General features: G+C 35.9%; 1 protein-coding gene and 1 pseudogene across 3 annotated transcripts in view; both read left to right on the plus strand.

Annotated features, from left to right (window-relative positions):
- The window catches only part of POLQ (DNA polymerase theta), a 106,880-nt gene that overhangs the window by 44,333 nt on the left and 40,518 nt on the right, over positions 1 to 22,029 (plus strand). For all 3 annotated transcript variants that reach the window (XM_059065410.2, XM_067034496.1, XM_067034497.1), the window contains 4 exons: positions 11,233 to 14,339; positions 17,248 to 17,391; positions 18,400 to 18,596; positions 21,545 to 21,785. In XM_059065410.2, the coding sequence (XP_058921393.1) occupies positions 11,233 to 14,339; positions 17,248 to 17,391; positions 18,400 to 18,596; positions 21,545 to 21,785 (3,689 nt within the window). The remainder of the gene's footprint in view (positions 1 to 11,232; positions 14,340 to 17,247; positions 17,392 to 18,399; positions 18,597 to 21,544; positions 21,786 to 22,029) is intronic.
- On the plus strand, positions 14,463 to 14,990 carry LOC131757574 (ATP synthase F(0) complex subunit C1, mitochondrial pseudogene; annotated as a pseudogene).

Genomic DNA, 22,029 nt, shown 5'->3' on the forward strand with positions numbered 1-22,029 from the left:
ATGATATTCACAGGCCATGACTTCAGGTTTGTTACTGAGTCCAAGCTTGTTCTGCTGTACAACAGACCAATAAATCAGGAGACGAAGTGTTGAGGCAAGGAATAGCGACTTTATTTGGAAAGCTGGGCATCTGAGAAGATGACAGACTAGAGTCCTAGAGTACCATCTTATCTGGGTCTGGATGCTAGTTTCTTTTATAGAACAGAGAGGGGGAGTAGGTGAAGAAGTAAAGTAAAAAGGCTCTAAGTCTTGCAAAATATCTTCTGGTTTGGCCAGCCTCTGTGAGGGGATGTGTTAATTTCTTCTTTCTTGCAGCCATTCACGGGTGGGCGGGGGTAGGGTGTTTTCCTGTGAGCTGATCGAAGGCACTTTGGTTTAACATTGAGGCAGAGGGGCAGGGTTCCCCAAGGGAGGCCATTATGTATGCTTATAGCTATAAACAGCATCCTTTTAGTGATTATAGTCACAAAAGCAACGGGAAGCAAAGGTTAAAGTAAAAGAAACATCCAACATGGAGTCAGATTTTGTTCTTCCCTGTTACAGGTTCACAATTTTTAAGGTGGCTATTCTCCTCATTTCTTTTCTGATGTTCCACTCTTAGGGAGATCATTTCTCTGCTGGTCAATGGCTGTGAACATGCATTTAAAACTTTTGAGAGGATCCAATGCACTGATGTTTATGTTAACTATAAATAGGATAACTCCCAGTATTTGGAGTGTGCTTCAGAGCCATAGTCCCCAAGACCCAAACCAGTCCAAGACACTGTTGAAGGAGTCACCCTTTCAAGCCAAGTGGCTTACTCAGTGATCTTACATAATTAAGTTTCAACTTCACCAGAAGTGTCAATCCAGGTACAACAGATGGTATTGGTCATAGCACAGACACTTCACTGCTCAGCTAAAATATTATCAAGGGCTATCTTATTATCAAGAGCAACTGTGGCCAGAGAGTCTAAGTATTTTTGTTGGGCAACTAGTGCCCTGGGAATGGAATCTGCAATGTTCTCTAAGAGTTGAGGAAAGGTTCCTGATCATATTCTTCTTTGTTTTAACTCCTGATCAGGGAAGTAGGCCCTGCCAAAGGAAGCAGTTCTTGAATCATGAATCCTCCTGTTAGGCCTTTTCTAGAACAGTTAGGGGCACAGTTAGATAACCTAAGATGCCTAGTACAGTTGTGTGCCAGCCATATGGGCATTCATAGGCCCAAGGAGAATGATAAGCACCACAGACAAAGACAAGACCTATTGGGATGCAAACCATTCCTATTAAGGAATACTGATAAAAGATTTAATTCACAGGGACCGCTGCATTTACCTGTTCAAACCAGGAGTCAGTCAGGTTTTTAGTACATGTGGAAAGAGAATCTCCCATCCTAAAATAGAGTTATCCTAAATACTGAAGGTTATCCCTTCTTAGTAATGGCCTGGGAGATACAGATGAGGGTGTTATCTTTCCAGGCCAATGCCAGAGTGAAATTAAGAAAGAAAAGGAGAAAGGGTTTCATGTTTAACTAAAACAAGAAGACTTGAATCTGGTGTCTTGGGCGAAAGCAGTAGACATCAATATCAGCGACTTTTCTTACTCATCATTTTGATTCAGGGGTCTCCAGTGTTGTGTAGGACCAGATGTCAGGTGGTCCTCCTTAGCTGTGAGACATGTACCCAAGGCTCAATACTTTCTATAGTTTTGCATCAATGTCAGTGGTCAGGAGCACTTGGTAAGCTCCCTTCTGACAGGGCTCAAAGGCTGCCTTTGTTCTTAGTGATGTCAAATCAGAAGGGTGGGAGAAAATTGGAAATATTAGTTTGGTGAGTTGTAGCCAGATATTTAAGGACATTAGAAGAATTTAGGATCCAGTCCAGTTTACCTCAAAGACAATTAACAGGACTAGAATCTAATACTATCTACAAAGGTGCAAAGATAATTTTTCTCTCTTTAATTACCCCTATTTTTTTTAACCAAAGATAATCATAGTAAAACTAATTTGTTTGCATTAAACTTGGCCTGATTATTTATATAAGTACAGCTAGAATAATGATTGACCATATAAGTCCTTTTTTAAGACTGCTTTGCTGAAACCTTGTAAGCAAGGTACCAGGTTGATTTTTTTTGAAGCAGTTCTTTGAAGCTATCTGGTCATATCTGAGTCTGTGCACACCTTTCTCAAATATGACATTCCAGTCAAAGCCTTGGTAATATAGCCAGTGTTTCTAATTGTATCCTGTTACAAGGAGAACAGATTGTTATTGAACTTATGCAAGCAAATAAATTGTTAAGAGAGTAAGAATATTCACTGAGAGTTCCTGAATTCTGGAGGGATCAGGTGGGGAGAAAAAGTTTCATCTTTGTTCACAAAGGTATACTTTACCAAATTGTTGTAAGTCATAGATAGCTTAAGAAAGGTCTCCTTAAATCTGGAAAAACAAAAACATAAGAGTATCCTCCTCAGGTCATGTAGTCCTATGTAATTAATACTTTTTCTGCTTGAATACAGTTTTTCAAGGGTCCAGAGAGAGGAAGCCTGAGGCCTTTAGGGAAACAAATAGTTGTTCTTACATATACTGTGGTGGGTGAAGGAATGGGAAAACAGAAAAATGAGATTTGTCAGGGAGCCAGGAAGAACCATGAGGCCATCTTGGTTTTCCCACAGCTCCAACTGTTTGTTTAATTTACAGCCATTGTTTACCCATCTTAGTTTCTCTGATTCAGGAGCAGACTGTCATCTGTTATAAGGACATCAGTTCTGGCAGTAAGTGGGTCATTTTTGGAGAAGTAGAATGAATCTCATCAACACTTGCCACAATCTTTATATAGATTCTGTTACCTTTACATGAAAGTCAGCTAGGTCATCTCCCTGTTACTCAGGTTCAATATTTTTAGTGTGAGCCTCAATTTTGTTGAGTAATTTCAGAAAGTAAGTGAATAGCAGTAAAAGGATTGTTTACTTGTTACCCATTTCTGATTGGGGTCCCAGAGGATGTCATACACCATTTTAAGATAATGACTAGAATTATAAGTTAGGATTATACCAGGATATATCAAGTTTCTAGGAATTTCACACAATTTCTAGAACACTTATACACCTAATCAAGTACAACATAAAGAGGGCTTAATGTTACCTCTTGTTTGGTAATGCTTCCCATGTAATTTAACATATCAAATAAGCGTTTAACATCTTTTGAAATGTTCCAGGGGCCTCTGAAAAATTTCAAAGTTAGTTTATGGTCAAAAGACTTCATTCAGAATTTGATTTGGGGAAGTTTGTCAAAGATATCAAATGGTTTGGACACTTGACTAAATTAGGGTCACAGGTCCATATGAAACAATACTCGATTGTCTATTTAGCAGATGAAGGAAAATTAAGTTCTAGTTTTATATAAGTACACTATTGATATTAAAACTTAATTTTTAAAATGCTTATAATAATTCAGTTTTAGCCAGCTTGATTACACAAGGTAAAATCTTTTCTCTCTTCACTGAAGAGAGAAAAGATATTTGTATGCCTTTAGTTTACCCTTTATAACCAGAAGCTCTAGTTCAGACAAAATTGCTCTCATTTCCCGAAACAAAATGCATCTTCATTCCTCATGCCTTTCCTTTTCTTTGTTTTTTAAAAAAAATTAATTATTTTTTTATTTTATTTTTATTTTTTGGCTGTGTTGGGTCTTCGTTGCTGCATGCGGGCTTTCTCTAGTTGCGGTGAGCGGGGGCTACTCTTCATTGCGGTGTGCAGGCTTCTCATTGCGGTGGCTTTGCTTGTTTCGGAGCATGGGCTCTAGGCCTGCAGGCTTCAGTAGTTGTGGCTCGTGGGCTCTTGAGCACAGGCTCAGTAGTTGTGGCACATGGGTTTAGTTGCTCCGTGGCATGTGGGGTCTTCCTGGACCAGGGCTCAAACCTGTGTCCCCTGCATTGGTAGGCAGATTCTTAACCACTGTGCCACAGGGAAGTCCCTCATGCCTTTTCTAGCCAAAAACACATTCTGCTTTCCTTGCATGTGGAGATGTTTCCTTTGTTGTTTCTTGTAGCTTTAATTACATGTATTAGAATTTTTAATCTTTCAAAAACCTTAATTTCTGGCTAAAATTTAGGAACTAAATAGTTGTGGACTCTTACACTAGCATTCCGAAGCTTGGCAAAATTATAAGTACTCTTTATAACTTTCTCATAGAAACTTTCTTAGCATGGCACTGTTGACTGAAAAAAAAAAAAAAAAAAAAGCACAATGTGAGAGTTGTGAGTTAAGTTTTACTGGGGGCAAAATGAGAACTATAGCCCAGGAGACAGCATTTCAAGTAGCTCTGAGAAGCCGCTCCAAAGAGGTAGCAGAGAAGGTCAGTGTTACATGACTTTAGTGACGGGGTGTACAAGCAGCCAAGCACACATTTTGGCAGAGGCTTGCTGCTAGTCACGGAGCAGGTGTCACTGTTAATGATTTTAGTGCTTTTCTAGATATGAGGAATGTAAGAATTGGGCTCATAAAATCTCCTGAAAATATCTATCCGAAGACTTGTTCTGCCAGTTTTTCCCAGAGCACAAAGTGCCTCATTCCTGATCTCCACCCTGAACTCCTTTCAGCGGGTGTTAAAGGTCAGCAGCAGCAGCAGCTCATGATTTTATCCTTGTAGAGGTAGATGGCAAGTGCCAATAGTTGGCAGCACCAAACATACTTACCAATAATCCCAAATTTTATCTTTAGTTTTTCAACAATAGAAAGCCAAAATGTTCAGTAATTAATCTTTCACCTATTTTATCTTATTTGGAATGATCTAAATGTTCAATAAATTTCCATTACTTAACCTAAGCTTAGCAAAACTTTAGGGTTTCAGGCTAGAGATTTGGAAAACTTATTTCAAAAAAATCTAGAAAAATCTAGAAAATCTTTTTATTCTACTTTTATTTATTTAATTTACTTGCTTTAAACAATTACATTTAGGTTACTAATGAAAATTTCATCATACCAAGTTATTTTTCTTGCTGACAAATTTGTTAGCTTAGGTAGAATAAAAATATTATAATTAATGCTGACAACGATTAAGACATGTCTGTTTTAATTAAAGCGACAAACTTAAACTAGCTTTTACTTCCTAAAGATTATGTTGGATAACCTTATCTTGAAAAGCATTTGAGTTAGCTATATTCCTTAGAACTTTGGAACAGCCAATCCTTACAAGCTTGTCTTTAAACCAAAAAAAAAAAAAAATTACAGCTCTTATTGTAGATCAACTATATTTCAAAAAAAAGATTACACTTCTAATGAAGGTTTAAATTGTATTTAGGTTATATATTAAATCTAGGCTTGGTATCATGGGCTTTAGTGCAAGTGATGCCATTTGGAGCCTCTGGTTTTTCTCTTTGACAAAAAGGTTTTCATTTTTACTAGTCAGATAGATGAGAAGTTGTATCTCAGTATGGTTTTAATGTGCATTTCTCTAAATGTGCGTGATGGTGAATACTTTTTCTTATTTTCAGGATTATTCAAAGAAATATATCTTTGTGAGTTATCTGGTTATGTCTTTCCTTATGTTTCTACGAGGTTTTGGTTTTTACCCTCTCGTTTTTAAAGAGTCTTAGAATCTTTTCTTTTTAAAACTGATTAGGGTTCTTAGCCATTTGTTTCACATGTATATTTCATATATTTTTATCAAAACTTATCAATTGTCTTTTGACTTTATTGCATTGTTTTCACTATGCAGAATTTTAAATTTTCATTTATTTTTTAGCAATTTTTTTTGTTTCTAAATTGTCATAGTTAGAAAGGTTTTTCATATATTGAGATTAAAGAGGAATTCACATGTTTTCTTCTAGTATTTGTAAGTTTGCATTTGGATTCCTGATGCATTTAGAATTTAATTTTGTGTATGGTGTTAAGTCTAGATCCAATTTTATTTCTCAATGGTTCCCATTTATAAAAACGTTTATCTTTGTCCCAGTGATTTGAGATGCCACCATCATATATTAAATATCCATAGGTAATTAAGTCTATTTCTGGACTTTCTATTCTATTTGCTATTCTTTCTGTCAATTAATGAGCCAGTACCATGCTTTTAATTATAAGGGCTTTGGGCTTCCCTGGTGGCGCAGTGGTTGAGAATCCGCCTGCTGATGCAGGGGACACGGGTTCGTGCCCCGGTCCGGGAAGATCCCACATGCTGCGGAGCAGCTGGGCCCGTGAGCCATGGCCGCTGAGCCTGCGCGTCCGGAGCCTGTGCTCCGCAACGGGAAAGGCCACAACAGTGAGAGGCCCGCATATCACAAAAAAAAAAAAAGATTTAATTATAAGGGCTTTATAGTGTGTTTTAATGTCTGGTAGGGTAAATTCTACCTTACGGTTTTTCAGTATTTTCTTGGCTATTCTTACATGTTTGCCCATATGAAACTTAAAGTGCTTTTTGATATTGTATTAGAATTTGATTGAAATTTAATAGAACTGAAATCTTTATAATGTTGAGTGAACCTACCCAAGGATAGGTAATATCTTTGCATTGGATCTAGTCTTTTTGATTTTTCAGAAGTTTTAAAATATTTTCCTCATACAGGTTTTCAGGAGTTTTAGTTTTCCTCATACAAATTTTGTACATTTCTTGTTAAATTTATTCCTATTTAAGTATTATCCTGTTTTTAATTAGTGGCTCACTTCTATGTCTTCTACATGGTTATTATTTGAATATGTAAAGGCCATTGAGTTTTATATTTTTTTATCGTGCTATTTTCTGAATATTTTTGTTGTTTAAAGTACTTTTATCATTGATTCTTAAGGATTTTCCAGGTATATTGTCATATCATTTGCAGATAGAGTTATTTTACTTTTTCCCTAACAATTCTTGTGCATCTAACTGATTTCTTTGGTCTAATTGAATTAGCTAATAGCTCTAATAGGTAGTGGTAGTAGACAGTAGTAATAGAGATAGTGGACATTTTTGCTTTGTTTGTGATCCTAGTGGACATGCCTCTACTACCCTAGTAAGATACTGACTTCAGGACTATGGTGTGTGTGTGTGTGTGTGTGTGTGTGTGTGTGTGTGTGTAATCATTTTAAGAAAATGTCCATTAATTGCAATTTTCTCGTATATTTTTTATCAGGAGTGGGTATTAAATTTTGTTAAAGGCTTTTTCAGTATCTATGGAGATAGTCATAGGTTTCTCCCCCTTTACATCTCTTAGCATGTTATATTAATAGATTTTCTACTATTGAATCAGTTTTATGTTCCAGAATAAATTTCACTTGGTCGTGTTATTTTTTTTACATGATGTTGGATTCTATCTGCTAATATTTAATATAGTATACTTTTACATTGTTATCCATAAATATTAGTCTACAGTTTTTGTATGTATGTTCATATGTGTGTTTTGCACTATCTTTACTCAAGTTTTGATATCAGGCTTTCTTCATGAAACACAAAAAGGAATATTTTTCCTTATTTTCAGTACTTTGGACTGGTTAAAGGTTTGATATGATTACCCTATGAAACAGTCTTGGATGGTGCCTTTTTATGGGGTTAATTCTCTGATCACCTTCTCTATTTTATTTTTTCAGAACTTAATCTCTTTAAGCTTTCTATGTCTAGTGGGGTCAATTTTGGTAACCTTTCTTTCCCAACGAAATTATCTATTTCATCTGGATTTTCAAATATATTTTCATAGCGATCTGTAAATTAGTCTGTTAGGAATTTTAAATATTTCTTCTATTTCATTGGCTATGCCTCTTTTTTGATTTATTATTTTGTAAATTTATACTTTGTTTTCTTGATCAGCTTAACTAGTGGTCTATTTTGTAAATTTTAAAAAATCAAGTATTTTGTTTTACTAGTTAGGTCTATTAAAAAAAATCTACCTCATTAAATCCTAATTTTTTGAATTTTATTACTACTTCCTACTGCTTTCTTTTGTTTTACTTTGTCATACTTTTTCTGGTTCTTTTTGTTGAACTAGGAGTTTAATTTGTTGACATTCATATTTTTATAGATAGAATACTGTGTGTTTTTATTTTAATACTATGAATTTAGTGTTGTGAATTTTCCTGTGGTCTCTTATTTTAAATGTAACCATAGATTCTGATGTTTAGGGCTTTCATTATATTTTTTTAGGAATTATGGAATTTGCATGTTTTCCCTTTTTTGCCTGGGTAGAAGTTCTTTTTTGTTGTTGTTGTTAATAATTTTTAGTTTTATTACATTGCAATCTAAGCATGTTGTTTATGACATTTCTACTTTATGGAATTCACTGACAATTTCTTTGTTTCCTAATATATGATCAGTACAAACTAGATAGTTGTATTCTCTATTATAAAAGTAAAATGTTTGAGGTATTTTCACAAAATCTACCTTTTTGATTATGTTAATTAAGTCTTATTCATTCCTATTTATTCCCCCCCAGCCAGTACTTCATCTGTCTTTTAATAAGAATGGTTTATTAAAGTCTACTAATTGTTAGTACACTTCTGTCTCCTTTTATCTCTTATAGTGTTTGCTTCACAAATGTGGTTGCTTGTTATTTAGAGTGTAAATGTTCATAGTAAATATGACTGATTGATAGTTATCTTTGTTGTGCTTTTGGTTTTGAGCATTAAATCATACCCTTCTTGGAATATCCCTCACTGCTTTCTTCTTGTTTCCCTTTGCCTGGGAATTCCTTTGCCCATCCCTTTATTTTTAGCCTTTTTGAATTACTTTGTTTTAGATATGCTTTTTTGTACCACATTGAGTTGTAGTTGTGTTTTGCTTTCTGAAAGAAATTGAAGATCTTTTTAATAGATGATTTAATCCCATTCACATTTATCAATATGAATAACATGTTTGGTTTCAATTCTCTCAAATTATTTTATAATTATGTGTATTATGTGATTTTTGCTGTTTCTTTCTCCACCCAAGGGTATTCTTTGGTATTTTATTTTTAAATTTAGAAAGGTGTATATTTTTGTTTTAATGGGTGCTTTTGTACTTTTTATTATCTGGTTTGTCAAGATTTTAATTGTATCCTGTAATTCCTACCTATTGCCGGAACAATAGTCACTGACGTTGAGCTTACTTTAACTTTCTTTTTCCCTCTCCCTTTTTCAAAGTGCATTATTTCTACTTAATCTCAATATAAAACTTGCGTACATTAATTTTCCACCTTTGCCTCCACCCTTGTGGGGGGTAGGGATGGAAGACAAATATAATCTACATTTTTAGTTATTCAGATTCTTACCATCGTTCTTATTGCTGAAATATTCCTTCCTGTCTTGAGTGGATGCAACTTATCCTCTAGTAGCTTTAGGTTCCTTGAGGAGGGCTTATATAATATAGAATTCTTCAAGTTCTTATATGTTTCAGACAGTTTTTCCATAACCTTACTATTTGAAGCACACCTTGGCTGGATAGAAATCCTTGGTCTATACTTTCTTTTATTGAGTTTTTTGAAAATGTTGTTTCTTTGCTTTGTATGCTGTCTTCGAGAATTCTTATGGGAGTGTGATTCTTTTGTCCTTCCAAATGTGTAGGCCTTGAGAGTTCTTTTCTTTTTTTTTTTAACATACATTTGTTTATTTATTTATTTTTGGCTGTGTTGGGTCTTTGTTGCTGTGTGTGGGCTTTCTCTAGTTGTGAGCAGGGGCTACTCTTCATTGGGGTGCACGGGCTTCTCATTGCAGTGGCTTCTCTTGTTGCGGAGCACAGGCTCTAGGCCGTGTGGGCTTCAGTAGTGTGGCACGTGGGCTCAGTAGTTGTGGCTCGTGGGCTCTAGAGCATAGGCTCAGTAGTTGTGGTGCATGGGCTTAGTTGCTCCACAGCATGTGGGAGCTTCCCAGACCAGGGCTCGAACCCATGTCCCTTGCACTGGCAGGCAGATTCTTAACCACTGCGCCACCAAGGAAGTCCCGAGATTTATTTTCTATATCTTAGAAGTTTGATAGTTTTACTAGGCATTTTAGTTAACTCTTTCTATGGAAGAAATTATTTAAGAACTTAGTGTTTTAAAAGCAACTAGTAAATATATATTAACTCAAAGTTTCTGCAAGTCATGAATTTGGGAGTACCTTTCCTTGTACTGGTTTGAGCTCCTCAGGAGGTTGTAATTAAGTTGTTGGCCAGAACTGTAGTCATCTGAAGGGCCGACTTAGATCTGCTTTTAAGATGCCTCACACGCATGCTGGCAGGTTGGTGTTCATTTCTCTACGTGAACTTCTCCATAGAGCTGCTTGAGACCCTTATGCCATGATGGTTGGCTTCCCCCAGAGTGCGTGACCCAAAAGAGAGCAAAATGGAAACTGCATGTCTTTTATGACCTAGCCTCAGTTTTTAGTTGTTTTGGGTGAGAGGCTAAATTGGTCCCTGTTATTTTATCTTGGTTGGAAACAGAAGTTGCCCAGCTTCCATAATTTTTATGCCTCATCCTGTTTAATCTTCTCTTCATGGTACTTCACTTACGTATGTTTGACCCTTTAGGGTGTAGAATCTATTATTTTACTATGAAGAGCACTGATATTTTATCAGTCAGCTTGGCTAAGCTCAAACTTTTCCTGTCATAGGCAATAGCTCAAATCTCTTCAGTTGTTTAGATTTTCACCTAGCTGCTTAGAGTCTCTCCACACTTGCATAGTTTTGAGGTCAGCCAGATATTTGGGCAGAATTTGTATGAAAAATATGGGGTTCTCCTTCTCTGGATCTCTCAATTCTGAACTTTCTCTCTTCATTTTGAATCTCTTGTAGTTACTGTGAACTGTCTTTCAAATTCTGTCAATCAATAAACTCCAGGTTTCCATTTAAAGACTGTCTTAGTGAGGCCTTCCCTAATGATGCTATTTAAAACTTGCAGCAGAACCACCTATCCCTTTCTGGTGCTTCTTTTTTTTTTTTTTTAACATCTTTATTGGAGTATAATTGCTTTACAATGGTGTGTTAGTTTCTGCTCTATAACAAAGTGAATCAGCTATACATATACATATATCCCCATATCTCCTCCCTCTTGCGTCTCCCTCCCATCCTCCCTATCCCACCCCTCTAGGTGGTCACAATGGTGCTTCAATTTTTTTACACAGCTCTTATCTATCACCAGTTGACACAGAATACATTTTAACATTTGTTTACTTTCTGATTTCCCCAACTGTAATGTAAACTCTATGAGAGTAGATACATTTCCCTCTTGTTCAGTGCTATTTCTTCAGTTCCTAGGAAAGCTCAGATTGATGCTTAATAAATACTTGTATTAATGAATGAATCAATGCATTAATTTATTTCTTTTCCTACCTCTTGTATAGTACTCGAAAGGCAGTGGATGAGGAAGAGGAAGCAGTGGAAGAGCGTCGGAATATGCGAACTATTTGGGTGACTGGCAGAAAAGATTTAACTGAAAGGGAAGCGGCAACTCTTATAGTAGAAGAAGCCAGAATGATTCTGCAACAGGACTTAGTTGAAATGGGAGTGCAGTGGAGTCCATATTCCCTTTTAAATTCTGATACACACTCATTGACCTGCAGTGAATCAGATGTAAAAGAACACAAATTTATACCCCAAACTAAGAGTTCTTATAAAAGATTAACATCAAAGAAAAAAAGTAACACAATATTTAGTGATTCTTCTGTTACTCATTTACCAAATACAGTGCAAGATTTAGATAAAAGTAGAGAGCATACAGATTCCTTTTATTATAAATTTCAGGATGGGCATCAAGAACATCAGGTGCATTACATTTCCAGAGCAAGAGAACGGGCTTCTTTGAGTATAAATAAAGAAAAGCTAGGAACCTCTCTGAATGAGGGGAAAGCAAGCACTACGAAAGTTGTTCAGACTCTCTCATCTGAGAAAACAAAAAAAGAAACTTTGAATTTCAGTTCAGAAGAGATGAGTACAACCTCTAAATCTTGGAAACATCGTAAGCATCTAAAACTATCTAGAGACAGTAGCCCCGTGAAAGACACTAGGATGTGTAGAATCAATTTACAAGAACAGACTCTGTCTAATCCTATTCATTGTGAAGAGTCTTTTACTTCAGGTGAGAAGAATATGGAATTTAGAAGTCCAGAGCCATTTGCTAAAAACATATCTTTCTGTGCTGAGGGAAGATATAGCAAAGTATCATTCCCATCACAAACAGAACAAAGTTGTTCAAGGAACAATAAAATATCTAATGATGTTCTTGTGGAATATTTTATCACAGGATCCCAGAATAAAAAAGTGACTCATCAAGCCACTAGTGTGGTTAGTGAAAATGGAAGAGGATTAGCTGTTGAATCAGAAAAAAAAAATGAAGCACTGATAGAAAATGATTCAAAAAACCAGCATGTTAATGTGAAACACCATGACACCCATCCAATTAACCAGTGCCTGGAAAAGCAGTTTGATAAACAGACAAATACTTACACCAAACTGAGAAAACCAATAGCAAGACAAATACCCTATGAGACAGACAGCAGTTATATGAATAGGGACTCAAATGTTGTTATGAAATATGAAAGTACAAAGTTTAATGCTGAGGAAAATAAATCAAGTAATCTTCAGGTATCAGGAGATAACATAAGCAGCACTGAGATACCCAGTGGAGTACATCTACTAAGTGGAGCATTTGGTAAATCAGGAGGCCAACGTGAGAATATTCTAAATACCCTTAGAGTACAAGTAAAAACAGATGCTTATGCAGCACACAGAACTAAAAATAATCATGTTTCTGACTTAGATTTAGATCTCTGTGATTTTGAAGATAGTTTCTACCTGGATACTCAGTCAGAGAAAATAATTCAACAGATAGCAACTGAAAATGCCAAGCAAGAAGGAGCAAAGGATACCAGCCTGGCAACAGGGATGATGCAGAAGAGCCTAGACAAACAGAGCTCAGTGAGCTCCTTTCAGAAAGAGATTCACATTACTTTTCCAAGTGAACAACATTCACCAGGAATGACAAATCATTTGAAACTTAAGACTGTAGATGCTATGAAACAAAGCACTGATTCACATGGGGTTGATAACCTGACTCCAGAAAGCCCAACTTTTTATTCTCCAATATTAATAGGGGAAAATGACCCATGTTTTAAAGTCAATGAACTTTCTGTTACTGACTCCCAATTAAATAGTTTTCTTCAAGGTTATCAAACACAAGAAGCTATGAAACCAGTTATACCTCTGGTTCCTAAAATGAGAACTCCTACTGATATAGAAGTAGAATGTCTGCCAGTTCCTGAAACAAGTTTGAATTTGAGTGGTAGTTTACTGTTTGACAGTTTCAGTGAAGAGTACCTCATAGAAGAACAACCACCTGATGTACAAGCAAAAGAACGCCTTCGTTCTGAAATAACTTCAGTCCATTTTGGTGATTCTCTGTGTCTACAATCAGAGGGCCCAATTAAAAAATCAGATGTGAATGAGAATCAAGATAATCAGCAGCCATTGTCTTGTTTCAGTGATGAGTCTACTGTATTTTCAGAAATGGATTCTGCTCAGATGGTTGAAGCTTTGGACAATATAGACGTATTTCCTGTCCAAGAGAAACATAATACTGCAGGGTATCTTAGAGTATTAGAACTGAGTGATCCAGTGAATGTGGGTAATAATTATTCCCAAAGAGAAGTAATTGGAGGAGATAAAGATAAAAGGTCTCAAAAATCCAAATTAACTGGGACAAGGCAAGATAATTCATTCATATGGTCAGGGACATCATTTGATTTAAGTCCAGGACTGCAAAGGATTTTAGATAATGTGTCCAGTCCTCTAGAAAATGAAAAGCTAAAATTAACCATTACAGACTTGCTCAGTTTGAAAGGAAAAAATATAGAGGTAAATGACAAACAAGAAATAATTTCAAATTTGGATACAAATCAAGTACAAGGAATTCCATTTTCCCCTAATATTGTGGTAAAAGGCAATATTGACGCACTAGAGAACAATGTCATTCACGGTGAAACCTCCTCTCTCTTGCCTTGTAAAGAAAACTGTATAGTTGATGATAATGGACTCATTCCTCTACCATCTGCTTCTAAGTTGTCATTTCCAGGTTTTCTTGGAACATCTTCTGTAAAACTTAAGAAAATTAGTAGTGGTTTACAACTTGGTGAAAGTTATTCATTTGGCTCACCTTCAGATAATAAAAACCGTGATTTAAGTCCAGAGACTAGAAATGGTTTCGAAGATGACAGTCCTATTAGAGACACAAGTTTTTCACCACAGTTATCACAGGATGGATTGCAGTTAACTCTAGCCTCATGCAGTCCAGAAAGTTTGGCCATAATTGACGTAGCAAGCGACCAAACTCTCTTTCAAACATTCATGAAGGAGTGGAAAAACAAAACTCGATTTTCCATCTCATTGGCTTGTGAAAAGATCAGTAATTTGACATCTTCTAAAAGTGCTACTATTGGTGGTAGGTTTAAGCAAGGTAAGATTTTTTTTTATATCTTTTACATTTGTTTGTAAAATAGTGGACTGAGATGGGACTGAGACTTTTCAGTATTGGATATTAAATGTAATAAATGTGTTCAAAGTTTAATAAGTTTCTCCTATGTGGAACAGCCTTATTGTTCAGCACAACTAGATTAAAAATAGTTACCCTCTGGTATAAGAGATGGGGGACACCTGGACACATGGGTAGGAGAGCTGAGCGGTGAGGCCAGGAGCTCAAGCTGGTAGACTGAAAATGTGCAGACTCCTAGGACACTGTTCGTTCCTCTGGCTCTGATCCATTGTTGTGCCTGAGGTCTAATCAGGCCTGTGTCTGCCTCCTTCCAAGCAGGCCAGAAATCCCATCTAAACAGCCTTTCTATAGCAGCTCCCCACAGGAGTTCTATACCCGTGTTGTCTCCCAGGACATTGACCCAGCAGCCAAGCTTATTGCTGGTGGGGACACCACAGTTGGTATGGCTGGTTCAGGGGCCAGCATTAGAACAGTGTTAGACAGATTGATGCTTGGGTGTGCCAGGAATCTGTCTCTCAAACAATCTCTTTCTTCTATGCCATTCTGGGCTCTGCCTTGTCTGAGGCCATAGGGCCCTTCTGTTTGGTTATCTTCCTCATCCTCTTTACTTCGTGAGTCTCTGGAGGTTTCCTGTACATTTCTGCTGCTTTAGCTCCTGGTCATGCCTGGTGTTAGAGTGTGCCAAGCTTACCATTAAACACAGCATTTCTCTAAGAAAGAAATCATATATATATATATATATATATATATATATATATATATATATATACATACATCTATATATATAATCATAATATGCATATATTATATAATATGTATATTAGTTAGAATATAATTTTGTAAAATTTAAGATGTATATTTTGAAAATGGATCAGACTTTTTATGATACCTTAATGGTGTGACATGGTTTGAATTTAATTAATTAAAGTATAGCTGGTTTACAATATTAAATTAGTTTCAGGTATACAACATAGTGATTCAGTATTTTTATAGATTATACTCCATGTAATGTTATTATAAAATAATGGTTTCAGGTATACAACATAGTGATTCAGTATTTTATTTTTTATTTTTTATTTTTATTTTTATTTTTATTTTTTTTAAACATCTTTATTGGAGTATAACTGTTTTACAATAGTGTGTTAGTTTTTCCTTTACAACAAAGTGAATCAGTTATACATATACATATGTTCCCATATCTCTTCCCTCTTGCGTCACCCTCTCTCCCACCCTCCCTATCCTACCCCTCTAGGTGGTCACAAAGCACAGAGGTGATCTCCCTGTGCTATGCGGCAGCTTCCCACTAGCTATCTAATTTACATTTGACAGTGTATATATGTCCCTGCCATGCTCTCACTTCGTCACAGCTTACCCTTCCCCCTCCCCATATCCTCAAGTCAATGCTCTAGTAAGTCTGTGTTTTATTCCTGTCCTACCACTAATCTCTTCATGACATTTTTTATAGATTATACTCCATGTAATGTTATTGTAAAATAATGGCTATATTTTCCTTTGCTGTACAATATATTCTTGTAGCTAATTTATTTTATACATAGTAGGTTGTACCTCTTAATCCCCTACTGATATCTTTCCCCTCCCCCCTTCTCTCCCCACTGGTAACCACTGGTTTGTTCTCTATATCTGTGTCTGTTTATCTTTTGTTATATTCACTCGTCTTTAATTCTTAGGTTCCACATATAAATGATACTATACTGTATTTGTCTTTCTGACTTATTTCACTTAGGTCCATCCATGTTGTTGCCAATGGCAGACTTGATGGTTTTTATTAATCATCATTGCTCATGAATTATTTTCTCTTAAATTGTAATATCTATATTCACTTATGTAGTAACAGAAGTACCTAGCAAATGGGCACTATATTTTTCACAGTGTATATTAACTATGTTTTCCAAGACTTATCTCAAGTAGAACTTGTACCTCTACTGATAGTCATGAAAGCCTCATAGAACTCTTTCAGGTTTTCAGAGAATTGCAGCTTTTGGTTAAATAATGCCATGTATTCCTGCCTTATTTCATGGAAGTAATGATTCAGTATTATGGGGGATAGCTGTAGTCAACTTGACAACCTGTTGTGGAAATCAAAGATTTGATCAAATTTCTTAAATCTCTATATTTATGAATGAGTTTGTTCATAAAGTTCTGAGTATTTGTTTGATCTTCAATTCAGGAAGCATATGTGTTAATGACAAGTTTTATGTACTTTCATTGTTGACTACTAGCTCTTTCCATTTTTCATTCAACAAACATAAAATTGAGTACATTTTCTATGCTAGAGGTTAGAGGATAAAAACATTCACTTAAATTTAACAAATATGTGACAGTTATTTTCCAGGTATTGGGGATATAATTACAAATAAGATGGATTAGTTTTTGACCTATGTCTTTGGGAAATTGAAAGGTGTATTATTTTAGGAAAAATATTGACTCAAATACAAAATCATACCTAATTCTTCAGTAAGAAGTAAGACTCTCGATTTTTCTGGAGTTTCTAAGTGTTAAGAATTGCTACAAAATTTTTGTAGTGTGCAAGTGGTCTTTATTTTTGAGTTATAGAAATTCAAAATGCAGCTTTTGGAAAACTTTAAAAAGTTAATTTTAAACTATCTTAGTCATTATTACAGATCTCTTTTAAGAAATCTTTGGTAGATTTTTCATAGTGACAGTTATCTTAAATGATGGGAAGCCTAGAAAGATCTTACACCTAAAAATGACTATCCACATAATGCATATTGTAGGGATCTGAAAAATTTGCTTATCAACTAATTTTTTATTATTTTTTTTTTTTTTTAGTATTCAATTTAGTGGTTTCATTTTTAGAGATTTTTAACTATTTCACTTTGGTTTTACATAGTTAGTTCCTCTCAGGAAAGCCCTATTGAAGATGATGGAATTCCTGTTAAAGGTTGTGATGGCATCTTGGTGGTTGGACTGGCAGTATGCTGGGGTGGAAGAGATGCTTACTATTTTTCATTGCAGAAGGAACAAAAGCATTCTGGTAAGTAATCACTATTTGGTTAAGTTACCATATAATTTTAATGTAACCTCTATGAGGATAGTGACTTGTTTGTTGAGAATAGTTTCCTGATATTTACCTAGAATTTATTTTTTAGGATTAAAAAAAAATCCTTAAAAAATAGTGGCTATTGTGTACATTATTTCATATATTAACTAGAATAACGTTTTAAGAAGCCACCCCCCTTACTCTCTTCTGCTTGTTACATGTGGCTGTTAATACTGTGTTTTCTTCTTCGGGGTAGTGGATCCTTAAGGACTCACTGGCCACCTTGAGGATTTTCTTCTGAAGACTGGATCATGGCAGTTTCTTTCCAAGCTTTTTTCCTCCTATCAACTGTATCTGGAACTCATTTAGAGGCAGTGATGAGCTAGACATCTACAGTAGTTGAATCACACAGCCTTTGGAGAATTCTTGGAATTAAAAGGATAGGACCTAGGTATAAATTGTGATCTGATTATGGTTGTTGGATACCTAGTTGATTGTTTGGTTTTAGACAGAAGCAAAATTAATAAGGAAACATTTTAAAAGATGCCGTATAATGTCTGTTCTGAGTAAGCATGAAATATTTTCAGTTGTTTCGTAGGAAAACATCTTAGGATAAGTAATTACTTGAACTTCTTTTATTTTAGATGTAATTTTATACATTCATACTAAAATTCCCTCTGAAATGAGTTCCTTTAAAATTTATTTCAAAATAACTTTTCTCTCTTTAATTCCACATTCTGAGAAGTGTAAATTTATTTTTAGGAATCTTAATGTTTAGAATTTTCTCCCACCTGATTAAATAGAGCATTATAAATCACCTAGCCCAACCCTTAATTTTTAGATTACAGAGCATTTCATCTATATAGCCAACATGACCTGGATAAGGTCTTGCTGAACTAAACTGAGGCTTTTGAGTCTTTTTCAGTCTTTGCACTAAAGATTGCTGCTTCAAGTGAATGCATGTACTTTTTGCCTTAAGACTTTTTTATTATTTTTTTTAAGATATTAGTGCCAGTTTGGCCCCACCTTCTCTGGATCCAAGCCTGACTGTGAAAGACAGAATTCAGCACCTTCAATCTTGCATTCAAAAGGAATCTGATAAAGAACGTTCTGTTATCATCTATGACTTCATCCAGAGCTATAAAATTCTTCTTCTGTCTTGTGGCATCTCCCTGGAACAAAGTTATGAAGATCCTAAGGTTCCCTGTCTTATCTAAAAAAATTTTACATACTTAAAAAATATTTAATTTTAATGTTTAGGGTTAATTCTTTTTTTTTTTTTTTTTTTTTTTTGGCGGTACGCGGGCCTCTCACTGTTGTGTTGTGGCCTCTCCCGTCGCGGAGCACAGGCTTCGGACGCGCAGGCGCAGCGGCCATGGCTCATGGGCCCAGCTGCTCCGCGGCACGTGGGATCCTCCCGGACCGGGGCACGAACCCACGTCCCCTGCATCGGCAGGCGGACTCTCAACCACTGCGCCACCAGGGAAGCCCTAGGGTTAATTCTTAAATGACTTAGTATTTATTTAGTTTCAACAACACAGCTTAAGTATTTTAGATTAGTCACTCCTTTGTCCAATAACTTCATCCACCCAGAACAAATTATTATGCACCAAATGCCTCTGTGTAGATAAAAACAGAGATGTCACACATTCCAAGCACTAAAGTTCACATCTTTCTTCAGAGACTTAAACAATTTTCATTTTGGTCATAAGTTCTAAATTTTCTGTCTCATAGTAAATTAGAAATGGAAGGAGAACTGTCAGATTTAGATATATGATAGCAGGGTGTTTCAAATATCCATGAGGATAGAGGCAGAAAATAGCAAAAGCACAAAGCATAGTAGTTAGAGGCCATTAGCATAGGGACAAATGACTTTACTAGCCCCTGAGAACTTTTCCATATAATAGCAAACTATGATACACTCTTCATAATGATGACTCTGACTTATTAAGGAAAGAGTAACTTATGCTGTTTTAATATACACTTAACAGTATAATGCACTTTCAGAAGACGTTTATTTACAGGATCACAGCCCTGAAAAGGGATATCATTTTTTCCCTCCTGTTGAGACTGGATACATGAGGTGTGTGGAATATCAATTTTGAGTTGAGATATGATACTAATTGGTTGTTATTATCAATATAATCAGTGATAATAGGGTAATATTTTAGTTCCTTTAGCTTTTTTGGCAAAGATTTTTGAAGGCAGTATCAGGTAAACTAATGATACTATTCTTTCCTATACTTCAAACCAGCCTTGGTTTATATGTGATAAATTTCATATAGTTTCTAAACTGACCTTTACTGGATATAAAAGCTTATCACCTAATTTTGATGTTCCAGAGCCCAAAATGAGAATATGGGTAATGTGAGCTTATTAAAACTATAGTAGTATCCCAGATTTATACAGCACCTTTGGCGTAAACTATTTGAAATATTCCATACTTGGTTTTGTGAATCATAACATTTTTGGTGTAAGAAGAGAAGCTATTAATTTATAAAATTTCACTTTTATAAGAGACATTTGCCAACTTTTACATCAGACTATCTTATTCAACACCCCTAAAAGGGTTCTGATCACCAATTTCTAATGGTGGGGGGGGGAGGGAGTTTTGCTGTATCTCCAACAGTTCTCTGGGTACCAGCTGGGTGTCCTACAATTCAGCTCAATTCTGTTACTATCTACCTGGAATGAGCATCAAATCCCATAGGTTAAGGGCTCAGTCCCACAAGCCCCCAACTTCAGACACCAGATGCAAGCCCAGCTTCTTACCTGTGCTTCTGGTCAACCAGCTATAAATCAATCAGATTCCCACAACCCCCTCCTTGAGTTTGATTAATTTACTAGAGCAGCTAACAGAACTCAGGAAACCAGTTTACTCACTAGATTACTGGCTTATTACAAAGGGTATTAAAGGATACAAGTCAACAGCCAGATGAAGAGATACATAGGGTGAAGTTTGTAAGAAGAGGCATGGAGCTTCTGTTCTTTCTAGGCTTGCCACTCTCCCTGCATCTTCATGTGGTTACCAACCCAGAAGCTCTCTGAACCCTGTCCTTTTGGGTTTTTATGGAGGCTTCATTACATAGGCATACTTGATCAAACCATTGGCCATTGGTGATCAATTATCCTCTGGCCCCTTCCCCTTCCCAGGAGTTTGAGGGGGTGGAACTGAAAGTTCGAGCCCTCCTATCACAGGGTTGATTACTGGTGGCAACCAGCCGCCATTCCTAGGTGACCTAGGGGTACTCCAAGTCACTGCATTAGCATAATTAAAGATACCTTTATCTCTGTTGGGAAGACCCAATTTATATTTCTTATTATAATTTACAAGATCGCCCCTCCCTGCCTCTAGACCTATAAAAGAAGTAACCGAGTCATTTAGTAATTATTGAAATTATGAACAAGGCTTAGATTTCCTTATTCTAAATCCAATTTCGCTCTGCTAGAATCAAGTATTAGAAAATACAGGTCTTCTAGTCTCATAGGGAAACTAACCATAGCAATCAAATCACTAGTTGGATGGTCATGGTGACAGGTCCTCATCCTTGAGAGAAATTCTGTAGGCATTCTAAAACACTGGATATGAACTTGTAATGGTGAAATATTTATGTCTCACTTCTTCCAATATTGAATAAGCCACTCAACTGTACAATTAAATATGCTTAAAATAGTATGTTTTATATTATGTGACTTTTACCACAATAAAAAATTTTTTAAATTAAATAAACCTAAAACTATATAGGCCCATCTTTATTATAGTAGTAGGAAAGCCAAAATTAGCTTAATGGAGAAGAATGCAGCTGCATTTTCAGGGACATGACTTTTGTTAGCTGAAAGGCACTTGGTTTTCAAGACTGCTTCTGAAGTAGGTCAGCAGGAGCATTGCAATAGTGGAAAAGTATAAATTTTCCTTCTTTGAAGGCCACTACTCTTATTGGTAAAAAATGAGTTATTTTTTATACCAATTATCCTTTCCTTATCCTGGTACAATTATCCTTTCCTTCTCCTCTCCTGGGAAGACCACTGAATAAGTATTAAGTGAAAACGAGATTAGAAATGAGCTTTCTTTTTTCCCGTTTTAATTTAAGGGTGCAGAAATATCTTTGAAAAATCAAGAAAATATTCTGATTATTTTCCCATTCAGGTGGCGTGCTGGTTACTAGATCCAGATTCCAAGGAGCCGACTCTTCATGGCATAGTTTCCCGTTTTCTTCCTCATGAGCTTCCACTGCTGGAAGAGATAGAGACTGGCCAAGGAACTCAAAGCCTAGGGCTGAATGTCACCACTGAGCATTCTGGGCGATACAGAGCATCTGTAGAGTCCATTCTCATCTACAACTCTATGAGTCAACTTAATTCTTTGTTGAAGAAGGAAAACCTTCAAGGTAAAAACAGAGTTCCTGGCATTTTTACGATGTTATAAGACTGGGGTTAGTTATGTATTTAGCCACTCTGTCATAGGTGGATAAATTATACTTTTTATGCAGACCCTTTCTTTTGATTGTCTGTGCAGGAATCAACAAGTTTTTTTCTGTAAAAGGCCAGATGATGAATATTTTTGGTTTTGCAACCTAGACAGTCTCAATCACAAATATTTAACTCTGCCATCACAGCACAAAAGCAGCTATA

Source organism: Kogia breviceps, chromosome 5, assembly GCF_026419965.1.
Source record: "Kogia breviceps isolate mKogBre1 chromosome 5, mKogBre1 haplotype 1, whole genome shotgun sequence".
Lineage (NCBI taxonomy): Eukaryota > Metazoa > Chordata > Mammalia > Artiodactyla > Physeteridae > Kogia > Kogia breviceps.